General features: G+C 34.4%; 1 protein-coding gene across 1 annotated transcript in view; it reads right to left on the bottom strand.

The window, feature by feature from the left end:
• Positions 1-12,532, bottom strand: part of COL24A1 (collagen type XXIV alpha 1 chain) — a 407,511-nt gene that overhangs the window by 79,254 nt on the left and 315,725 nt on the right. The window contains exons 38-43 of the mRNA XM_044674850.1: positions 11,011-11,064; positions 10,691-10,744; positions 9,216-9,272; positions 7,509-7,562; positions 1,267-1,320; positions 1,115-1,168 (exon numbers count right to left, since the gene is read on the bottom strand). Of these exons, the coding sequence (XP_044530785.1) occupies positions 1,115-1,168; positions 1,267-1,320; positions 7,509-7,562; positions 9,216-9,272; positions 10,691-10,744; positions 11,011-11,064 (327 nt within the window). The remainder of the gene's footprint in view (positions 1-1,114; positions 1,169-1,266; positions 1,321-7,508; positions 7,563-9,215; positions 9,273-10,690; positions 10,745-11,010; positions 11,065-12,532) is intronic.

Genomic DNA, 12,532 nt, shown 5'->3' with positions numbered 1-12,532 from the left:
TAACTAGCTCAGAAGCCTGCAAAAAGGAGATGGCAATTGAATAGACCTTGAAGGATATATATTCAATAAGAGGATATTTTAAGGGCAATACATGGTGTGAGCAAAAGTATGGAGGTAGAAAAGTGTAGGAAGTAGTCTCATAAGATTTATGGCTGAGAATCAGTCCTCTCCTTTTGTAGATCACAAAACTGGGATCCAGAAGTGTGAAATGATTTGACTAAGATCACACAGATATTAGATAGTAAAACTGGGATATGAACTAAAGCCTTGTGGGGCAATTTCCATTCTATAATATGTTTAGGGAAGCAGTTTAGTTTGATAGAAATTGAATATATTGAAGGCGGATAGGGGTATGTTTGTGTGTGTGATAGCTATGTGCGATAATTGTATTTAGATAATTATGAGGAAAATCTGAAAAGAAATGTTGATTAAAAATTTCTAGTCTTTGAAACTAGAACACTCCCTTTTGAGAGTAAAAGCATAATAAACTTATACATGTGGCAGAGACCAGTCAACAAAGGTTGACCATGAACAATTTACACTGAATTCATAGGAGAAGAAGCCAATCCAACAAAACAAATGGGTTTTTCACCTATATGATGCTGAGTAATACACATCTTATTAAAAATATCTTAAATCTCTTTTAATAAATATTTTTTATCTTTTTTATAAATCTATTCATCTCCCTTAAAAAACACTTTTCAGCCAATTGGGCTTTTATTGCTTAGGAGCTAATGTTCACAGGATTCTATAAGAATTGTTGGAAATGTAAAATATTTAACCAAAGCACCATTTTTTTTTCATCTAAGAGATACTACATAATTGGTAGATTCATTTTTTTTACCATGCTGATTGGTTATTTGGGATTTGTTGGTACATTTGCCTGAACCTTTAAAGAAAATGCTATTATTCCAGTTTTGCATAGATAAAGATGAAAGCAACTTTAAGTCAATTTGTCTATAGTCTAGAGATTATATGGTCAAGGAAAATCTAGTTTTCAGCATAAGCTTATTTTGAATGACAAGTAGTTGTTTAAAGCCTATTCCTCCCTTCATTACCTCAAAAAAAAAAAAAAAGGACAAATTTGAAATCGTGTTAAATTGATTTCACTTACTTGAGATCCTCTCTCTCCTTTAGGTCCTGGGTCACCTATTTCACCTGGTTCTCCCTTTGTCAGGAACCAAAACAAAAAACACACATGAAAAGAGATTCATAGAAATTATCATTTAAAATGCTAAAAGAATAACAAGTGTTGTCAAAACTTACTGGGGCCCCTTGTTGCCCAATGGCTCCTCTTTGTCCAGGCACGCCCACATGACCCTTGAAATAGAGAATATGACAATATTTCAGTGAATTCGGCGGAGGGTAGCAAGCAATAGTATCATGGAAAGAACAATGTACCGGGAGTTAGAGGTTTGTATTCTCGTCCTGGTACCATCACTAGCCAACTGTGGCTCTTGCTAAATCAAGTGGTGTCTTTCTTTACCTTATATCATGATATATCATGATGGCATATGATTTGGTTGAACTAAATGATCTCTAAGGTTCATTCCAGTTTATAAATGATGACTTTATGAATAGAGATCCTTCTCCAGACTCTTAGCATTGCATGGAGACTTATTGAAGGCTATATCAGGGAGCCCCAAATTCTGGCAGTTTCCTAAGAAAGTCTGGCAATGGATTGTCATGTGAGAATCATCTGATATGAAGCTACAGATTCACATTACTGGAAAGAGAGGTGTCAGATAAGAATTTTTTTTTGGCTAAAGCAACTTGTAAAACTTTTACTAGGCAAAAAAGAGGGTTGCGGTACCCACGATGAAAAAAATCACAGAAGAAATGAAGTTGAGTCATTGAAGAATAGACAGGTGTTACTTTTCAGCTAACAGGGAGATGTTTAATTGAATTGAATTGAATCACCACAGAGATTATATAATGATTGTCAGAAATATTAAAGAGCATAATGACTAATGCTATAATGAAGGGTAGATATTGTCTTCTTTTTTCTTACATGTGCCTCTATGACCTCTACCAAACAAAGGTAATAAAGAGTATGAGAAAGACACCATTTTACTGAACCTCTTCCCACAGTCGGGGTGTACCATGGCCCCAATCTGACGTGCCAAGAACATTGATGTTTGGATAGTGGATTTGCTGCATTGAAGAATGGGAGCAATTACTGAGCATAATGTTTAGAAATAACAAATTACTTCGACATTCAGGAATCTGCCATCATCCTGTTTCTCATAAGAAGGAATGCCAAGTTGCCACGTTTCCTTTTCAAAATGTGTAAACAGAAAGAAGTCGGCATCCAGGAATAAATCAGGTAAGATTTGTACAGTGAGTATTCCACATAAGGAAGCTCCCCAGTGCCCTCTCCCACTGCTCTTGTCAGTTCAGATTCCTCTCTTCCCACTCTCATGTCCAAAAAAGACAATTGATTTTAGGGGGAAAATGTTCTTGGACTTTTCTCTCTGGGCTCATCTTTTTTCTCTGGGCTAAGGACAATATGAATAGAATACGGAGAAATAAGGTTTGCTTAAGCTCATTAAGTCCTGACTTTTTTTTCTTTGTGGAAAGCCAATATGTTCTTCCAACACCAAATTCCAACTCTGTGATAAAGAACTCATTTCAGTGTCTTAGAAGGCGAAGAAAAACTTCAGTGTGAAAAGCCTATGGGATATGGTGTTACTAGTGATGGTTAGCTACACATGCTTCTGATAGAAGAAGAAAGAAGAACGTTCAGAACAGAACAGAATCAATTCAAACAAAAGGAGTCTCTGAAGTCCTGATCTTTGGCAAATCAAACTGTTACTAGAGAGAAGCTATCGAACCTCAAGCCTGTGAGTTCTGATTATGATTTTATGATTATTCTGGCTCTGTGACATTCATGAAGCCTTTCCAGACCGATGACAGAAGACTTATTTCTCACCTGGCCCAGGATGGACATGTATGCTTTACTGGGAATTAATCTCAATTTTACACTTAGCTTTAATCCATCATTTATCTCTTACTTAAAATATTCTTATATGGATCACAATGCTCTTGCCCCAAAACTATAGTTCTTTTATTACGTATTCTTTTTTCTTTAAACTCTCACCTTCTGTCTTAGAATTGATGCTATGTATCTATTCCAAGGCAGAAGAGAGGTAAAGACTAGGCAATTGGGGCTAAGTGATTTGGCCAGGGTCATACAGATAGAAAGTGTCTTGAGGTCCTTCCATCCTCCCATCCTCTGGCCCAGCTCTCTATCCACTGAGTCACCCAGCTGTCCTCTTACTGTGTATAGATTTAATATTAATATTCATGCTTCATTCCTCCAGCAAGATATAATCTCCTGGAGTACTGGTGTTCTTTTGTTTTTGTGTTTTTAGGGAGCTAGTGGGCTGTAAGATGGAGCAGTAATATAGATACAACCAACGGGTTTCAATCTTGCCTGTTACCCTGCTACTTAATTTATCAGAGCCTCAGTCTCTTATCTGTAAAAATGGGCTTGGTCTCAGTGCTGTTTGGAGTTCCTTCCAACTTTAAATCCTGAATCTTATGGCCTTCAGAATCTAGCACAATATTTTTCAGACACTATTGTGCAGAAACAATATCTAGTAGATACTAAATAAATACACATAGAATTAAATGTTTGAATGTCCTAAATGTGTGTAGCTGACATCAGTCTATCTTTCACAGAAGGAAGGGTCTGTCTATATAATTTTTTTATACAGTGCACCCATCAGGCACAGTGAGACACATAGTTATTGAGCAAAATCCAACACCTGTGGGTCTCCGTTTCTTCCTATCTAGAACAGAACACTCATCTTTCTTTGAGGATGGTGATCATGATTGTTTTAGTTATTTTCAATTGTGTCTGACTCTTCATGACCCCATTTGGGCTTTTCTTAACAAAGATTCTGGACTTGTTTGCAATTTCCTTCTCCAGCTCATTTTACAGATGAGGAAACTGAGGCAAGTAGGGCTAAGTGACTTGCCCAGGGTCACACAGCTAGTACATACATGTCTGAGGCCAGATTTGAACTCAGATCTTCCTAACTCCAGGCCCAGTACTCTATCCACTGCAATACCTAACTGTCCCTATCATGATTAGCAAAGACAACATTAACAAAAAACTCAAAGGCTTTTCAAAGATCCACCTAAATAATGTTTGCATTCTCCATTGCTTTGGATTATCACTGTTACTGATCCTACCTAGTAGCATGGCTAATTGTGAATGAACTGTGATTATAAAATACATTACAAGTTTTGAAGTGTTTTTTAAATGTCTGATGATAATAATAATAGTCAGGCTCATGTTGGGGATATCAGTTAGCATATTATGTCCAGAGAGAAACATAAACATCTTAGAAGACTACCCACGAAGGTCTGGAGGCTACAATGGGATAGTACAGTTGTCAACAAATCTTGGGTTTTTCTCATACGAATCAAAGTCGTATTTTGTAAAATTTGCCTGGGAGAGGCCGTGCATGCTTCATGATTTTCAAATGTCAGAACAATAAAATCAGCAGGTTGGCTGGCCTTGGTTAGCTAACTGCTTAAAGTTGAGCCATCAGTAAACAGAATAAAATCGGCTCCAGAACCAAGTGGGAAGGAATGAGGAAAAAAAAAAGAGAGGAAGGGATTTGTTGATTAAACAAATTCAGGGAACACACTGAAGCTGCCAATGTTGAAACCCCATCAGGAGAGAAATGGAAAGAGGAATGCGGAAATAGGAAGAAGAGGCCATAGTGTGAACCCAGTGGAAACATTCTTCACTTGGTAGGTCCTACAGAAGAATGCCAGACTGTCTGGAGTCTGGGAAGTAATGGGGATCTGGTTATAGTGAGCTGGTTATAGGTGAAATGAAGCCTTTCATCTTATGTTAGGGTAGTAGTAAACTCTTCATTTGGCAGCCAATAGATTTGATTTAGTTTTGACTTGGCTACACCATGCAGTTTAATTGGCAGACAATAAAGAAGGATATTGCTAAAACTGGATTTCCTACTGGATACATTGGGAAGTTATGCACAGAAAAGACAAAGATAGAATCATATGGGCTCCAAAATATGTTGGAAGCAACTGGCACTTTGTATCACAGAAAAAAAATTCAGAAGTACTTCATGGGTAAAATAAAATCAACTGATATAAAACAAATTGTCATTCATTTTTTAAAATATTCTTAACAGGTCTTTCCTAAAAAGTGTGAATATAAAAATGGCTCTTATCAGAACAGAAATTGGAATTATTTAGAACTCCCTTAAATTCATACTTTGAATGAGGTGAAAATTTTATTTTTGAGAAAAGAAATCATAAAAAGGATTTAGAATTCCTCTATCTGAAGAAAACTAAAATGTTAATAATCTGTATTTATTAACCAGTTTGGCTAATCTGAGTTTCACTTCCAGATATGGGCACTGCGATTTTACTATGGCAAAAGGGTCAATGAATCATTTCCTCTCTAGTCAATAACATATTCAGTCAAGTAAGGCTTGATGCACTGTGAAATATTAAAAGAAGGAGACACAGTCCTTTTTTTTAAAAATGTACATGACTATTTAGGGACACAAGACATACACATATAAAAAGAAAAGGAAAGTATTAAGGATAGGAACCTGGGATAAATATAAAACTATGGTATGGTCTTGAAAGAAAAGTATCAAGGTTGGCAACAATGATAAAGGAAGAGCAGTCAATATTTAAGAAACTGTGTTAAGATAGTAACATTAATATAGCATAAGGGTATTGGAGGTATCATTTAGACCTACAAATCTGTTTAACAGTTTGAAATTATATGAGAAAAGTCATTAGACATTTTATCTATTAAGTGTGCTCTTAGATCCTATTCCTAGGCATATATATACTTCAAGGAAGTCAAAGGCAGAAAGGTCCTAAATACAGGAAAATAGTCATATTAGCACTTTGTGGTAGCAAAAAAATAGAAATAAAGAGGGTACCCATTGATTGGGGGACGACTGAGCAAATTTTGGTATATGCACAAAATGGAATATAGTCGTACCATAAGAAAAGGTTAATATGAACTATTTAGAGAAACTTGGGAATAGATGGGTTCAAGGCCAAGAAAGCAGATCTATTAGAAGAATATACATGACTACAATAACACAAATGAACCCCAAACTGAGAAGTAACTGATCTCAGATTTAATGCCATAAATATTTGCTTAATTTAATTTAATTGGTTGGTCTCAAAGGATAGATTATGAAACATCCTTCTTTCCACATGGTAGGGAGATGGAAAACTTTGGATGTGGAATCTTGCATATGCTGTCAGATATAGACATGGTGCCAGTTTTGCCTCACTGTTTTCTTTGGTTCAAGTCCAGGTTACATTGGGGGAAAGAGTATATTGGGAAAATAACTGTGGCTAAAAGAAAAGAAACAAGGGCTCTTACAAAGTACAACCTAAATCAAAATTAGCAATGATTGCTAAGGACAAAAGAAAGGGATGTTTTTAATGTGTAGGGAGCAAGAGAAAGAAGAGGGTAGGACTACTCTGTAGGGAGAATGGGATTATTTATTGTAACAGGGAATGAAAAGCCTTCTTCATTTTTATTTGTTTTCTCTGCCAAGAAGTATTTTATTTGAACTGAGGAGTGTAGAACAAAAATGGTTAATACTTGAAAGTCTATACTTCTTTTATCAGCCAAATTCTTTGGACAAGGGTCTATACTTACTGCTTTCACTTCCTCTTTTCTTATTCCCTGATCCTTTATAATCCAGCTTCCAATCTCATCTCCCAACTGAAATCGCTTTGTTCCAATTTAGCAATAATTACTTAAAGGCCAAATCACACTGTCTTTTCTTAGGCCTAATCCTTTTTGGCATATCAGCTACATTTAATAATAATGATGATGATAATAAGAGATAATAATGACAAAATAGTATTTCAATAGCACTTTTAAAGTCTGTAAAATACTTTATAAAATATTATATATATGCATATATATATATAAAATATGATCTCATTTTATCCTCAAAAAGTGTCAATACCTTTTTTAACTTCAATGATTTCCCCATACATACCTTTGTAACAGAGAATAACATTAAGTAAAATGGAAGTATTGCATCTGATAATATATAAAGTATTCTGTACCCATAGTCCACCATGTTTCCACCAAAAAGAGAAACAACTTGCAATTTTAATCCAAGGAAAACCAAGATTGTGTCTTTATAAAGTTTGAAAGTGTGTAATTAGGATCTGTACCCTAAAACTACAACTCCCAGCACCCCACTTTTCTTACGTTAAGTGCTGACCTAAGGAGGATATAAATTTTGTGTAGCCCTGCCTCTCACTCTCTTATCTTCCTGTAATAGCAACTGCCAGCAGACTTTTTAAATAGACAACAGAATTTGGTCATGTGGATTTATTTTGTTAGATTATCACTCTTTTATTCCTTTACTTCTTGTGATTATTAGTAAGCGTTATAAAATATAACACTTGGAGTTTTGGACATTAATTTAAATCCTATAAAAGGAAACACTTTTTTTCCCTGTAGTTATTACCTTATAGCCTTCAGCTCCAGATTCTCCTCTTTCTCCTCGGTTGCCTATTGCACCCTAGAGAGACCACACACGTACAGAATCAGTTTTATAGTTGAAATCAAATATTCTTTAACTCATTTTATATAATTAGTATAGCTTTTTCTTTTGCCAAAAATATGAAGAAGCACATAAGCCAAATGTTAAATAATTTTTTGTTCATTCCCGCTCAACAATAGACCAAGATGAATAATAGAATGGATCTCAGTGAGATCAAGATCTGCATGCAACTGTGGGAAAGCAACGATTCACACAAAGCCTAAAGCAGGAGAGGGTTTGTGGAATGACTGGCCTGGAAAAAAAAAAAAAACTTGAGAAAATGAAGTTCATCTAAACAGCATGCATTGTCAGATGAGTGAGTTGCCAGACCTTGAAAGCATATACATATGCTTTATAAATGACATCACAATAATTGAAAAGAGAACAAAAAGAATTTTGTTAAATGACTAAAATAATGAAATCTATTAGCTCCTCATGGCTACGCTAAGGGACTTTAAAGGGTATATTGCAGTTAGTTTTTCTTTGTCCTTCTTAACCAGAAATGCATTTGTTTACTCTTAAATTTATGGGAAATTCTATAGACAAACACTAATCCAAAACCCTCCAGGCAGAAACGAACCAAGCAAACATTATGCTTATAAAAATGTTTCAAACATTCCTTTAAGAGCACATATACCTTTGATATTATAAACTGTCCTCATAATTTGCTGTAAAATTTACTTAAATATCTATTCAAATACATTAGTATTTATTGGCTACTTTATTTATGCTGATACTCAAGTTGAAACCAGATGATAAAACATATGATTCTTATTTGAAATTTAATTGATAATTTTAAAACTCACTATAATATGATGATAGTCATCAGATACCATAGATGTTCTTGCACCAGGAATTATATCTTCCTCTTGACAGTTGTTAAATATGGTGAAAGCCATTGATAACACTGGTTATCAATCAAGATTATGACCTGACTTAAAGACTACTTATTTTATTAGATTTTTATTGTAGAGAATTAAATTTCCTGGGTTATAATTTGAAAATGTGTCTACCTAAATTTAAGTGATAACAAGTAGTATTCTTAATGGTTCCACTCTCGTTGATTGTTAACCACTTATATTATACATGTATGCCATTGCAATGTATTTGTCATAGATAAATATCCATTTTGGTGGATATTTTTTCCAAATAAATTTAAATTAACATATATAGTTTTTACATTGCCCAAATTTTCTTGTCTTTTCTTAAAATTTATCCGTTTAACTAATACTTTGAATAAAAAACCCACTGCAAAGAGTTCTTTATTATTATTTATAATAATAATGTTAATAATTAGCATTTAAGTATTAATTTTTAAGGTAAATGAAGAAACCCTACAAAGTAGTTACTATTATCATCCCCATTTCATGGATGAGGAAAAGGGGGCTGAGAGAGATTTTAAGTGATTTTTCCAGGGTCACACACAGCCAGTTGGTGTCTGAAGTAGGATTTGAATTCATCTCTTCTGACTTCAAGATCTGGGCTCTAGCCTCTGTACCATTTAGCTTCCTTATTATGGTCAAACCAGGATGTATAAGGCTAAGAAAATAAGACTTTATCAAAAAATACTGTCAATGTGGTGAATCTTATTTTATTCTGAAACATTAAAACAATATTTAGAAAAAGACCTACTGGTTCACCTAGGGGCCCCGGTGGTCCCAGAACTTTGTTATCATCTCCTGGATAACCCTAGAATGAAAAATAAGGGCAAGAAGGGATGAAAACAATACATTGACCATTCCACAACTCTGAAAAAAAGGATCTTCAGAATCCAAGAAAGGATAATGAGATATAATATAATTATAATAATATGACATGATATTATATAATATAATATAACATAACATAAAAACTGAAAACACATAGTATAATATAAAACAACATTGTTTTATTAACATAGTATAATATAGATATGCCTGTCTGTCTTTCGCTATATATTCAGATGACATCACCAGGAGTGATATAGACTAGTTGTGTCTTTAAAATAAAATTCTCAGCAAAGGAAAGAAGCCCATGTTATTTTGTATGTAATCTCAATGTGCATGTTTCCTATTTAAAATGCTAATCTTTTACAATTACATAAAAAGCAAATGATAATATTCAGAGTTAAGTGTAAAGTTTCCCATGACATCAGCGGCTGTTGAGGCTATCCCTAAACCATCAGAAATCTCTGATATGAATGTACCATAATTAGTCATATAAATCATCATTCCACATGTAAAGATGTCAAGTATCATAACTGTTTGTGTCTTATACTATTAGCTTGAACATTCAGGGGTACAAAGGCTTTATCTAAATTCGATAGCTCCTCCATGGTCTGGCACCATGCCATCTACACAAGAGATACTCAATAGGCGTTTGTTGAATGAATATTTACTTATAGAAATTAAATGAATTTGAGAGGGATATTAATGGACTTTGAAGAGATTAGAACTTGTCCCTCATCACACAATTTGAAACCTATAGAATGGGGCTAGGGAACAACCAAGAGAAGAAATGTCTTCTTCTGATACAAATTTGCATCTTCTTTGCAGGTTATAGTCTTAGCGAGGTTCCTAGAGCAATAAGTGACTTATTCTGGGTCACAAAGCCAAAAGGTGTGTCAGAGGGGAGACTTCAGCCACCTGGCTAGATTCTAAGCCTCCCCTAAAATCATGGTAATTTTCATCTGTAAAATGATGAGGGCAGACTAGATAACTCTTAAGATCCCTCCCAACTCTAGATCCTAAGAAGTAATACCTCTTCATAAATAGACATATAGGAATATCTGATTTAACATTAGGATAAGTATATTTATTATTTTTAATATTTTGGAAATTGTTTTCTTGTGATAGCTGAGAATTCTGGGGAAAAACAGAAAGTTGTATGGGGAAGATTCTTCATTTTCTTCCTTCCTTCCTTCCTTCCTTCCTTCCTTCCTTCCTTCCTTCCTTCCTTCCTTCTTCCTTCCTTCCTTCCTTCCTTCCTTCTTTCCTTCCTTCTTCCTTCCTTCCTTCCTTCCTTCTTCTGCCTTTAAGATTTTTTTGGGGGGAATCCATAAGTTCTTTGTTCAATTCTATGTATTTAATAGATGATAATAATAAGAGACAAAAATCCAGTGAACCTACCTTTTCTCCTTTAGGCCCCGGCAACCCAGGAGGTCCTGGTTGACCTTGATGGCCCTAAGAAAATGAAAACCACTGAATAGAACAGACCATACTTTGCTTTCAAGGGATTTGTCTGACTACATTTTATGCCCATGCCAGCAAGTCTTACATTCTTCCATGACAGAGAAGAGATTTGCTGAGCAGGGTGATGGGGTTTTACTCTGTCATTAGGATTTACCAGGAGGATTTCACATGCATGTTCCCTTTTGGGATGCTCTCCATCAAACACAATTATGGATTTATAAATGGATGGACTCATGTTTCATATTAGAAATCCTTACCACATATCCTGGAATTCCTGGTTCTCCTTCAGGTCCCATTAATCCTAAATTTCCCTATAAAACAAAGTGAAAAATCAATGAAAGTGAATATAGCCAACTCCATAAATCTTTTAAATGTTATTCTTCTAATAGTTCCTTACAGATGTGCATGTGGATGAGGTTTGCAGTATCTAATTTTAACTGTGAAAGCAAAATGTAATATCTTAACTGTATTCTTACACTGGCTCAAACTATTCTTCTGTACTAGAGAAATGAAAAAAATGCTTTGGCTTACTTCTTAGTATGTGCATTAGTATCCTTAATCATATTAGCAGTAATACTTTCAGTTGTGGGATTTCTATGGTGCCCAAGAGAAAACTTAGAAAAGTTTAAAAAAATTTAGGACTAAGTTCATGGCAGCCATATGTATAACACTGAATATTGCTGTACTAAACATATTTATTACAAGAGGAGACTTCTCTTTGGAGTGGTGGTAGGTTAGTGGCTACTGAGAGATGTGAAAAAGGAAACAATAAAACATTTTTTTTAATGTCAAGAAAATAAAAGAGTTTAGGAGATATGTACAGATAGTACCAATTTGTGACTAGTTGGTTACATTATACACTCACATATTTAAGATACAAACTGAATATAATAGAAATTTTCTATACGTTATTTTTTGTGAATTTTTATAAAGCAAAACCATAAGTATAATAAGGTAAGAGCAGAATTATATGCTCCCTTTGCTTACACTCCTACATATATACTCTGACATATGAAGAAACAGTGAAGGAGCTAAATAAGTTACTTTACCATTATAAATTTACATGAAGAAAGTATACATTCAGGATTATAGATATAGAACTTGAAGGAATCTTATCAGCAGTGGGGTCCAACCTAACCACTTTTTAGGTAAGAAAACAGGCTCAGAGAGGATAAATAATTTGCCTATAATCATATAGCTAGCAAGTATCTATAGCAAAATTTGAACTCCAGTCTTCCTTAGCACTGAATCACTTAGCTGCCTTTAGGGTTGACAGTTGTGTGGTAAGTGACAGAAACACTGGATAAGAAATCAGAACACTCAGGTTACATCTCTGTCTCCACTGTTTGCTATTTATATGACTTTAGACAATTCAATGAATCTTTCTAAGACTCAGTTTCCTCATTTTTATAAAATAACAAAAAAGAGGGGTTTGTATTCTTTATTATTTTTTAAATTAAATTAAAATTTCTCCCAATTACATATGAAAAGTTTCCAACATTTTAAAAAGAATTTTGAGTCTTACATTTTCTCCAACTCTCCCTCCTACCACCCCAGCTGAGAAGGAATCATCTTCCAATTTAGGTATATTAACAGTTTAACTTCATTGAATATCTTTTGATTTTTCTTTCCTGTTCACCTTTTTATACTTCTCTTGAGTCTTATGCTTGAGAGTCAAATATTCCATTCAGTTCTGGCATTTTCATCAGAAATATTTTAAAGGATCTAGAATTTCAAACAAGAATTTCTTACCCAGAAAAACTGACCGTGGCCCTTCAC

This window comes from Gracilinanus agilis, chromosome 4 (assembly GCF_016433145.1).
Source record: "Gracilinanus agilis isolate LMUSP501 chromosome 4, AgileGrace, whole genome shotgun sequence".
NCBI lineage: Eukaryota > Metazoa > Chordata > Mammalia > Didelphimorphia > Didelphidae > Gracilinanus > Gracilinanus agilis.
The sequence above is the reverse complement of the archived record's forward strand: the minus strand, read 5'-3'. Positions and strand labels throughout refer to the sequence as shown.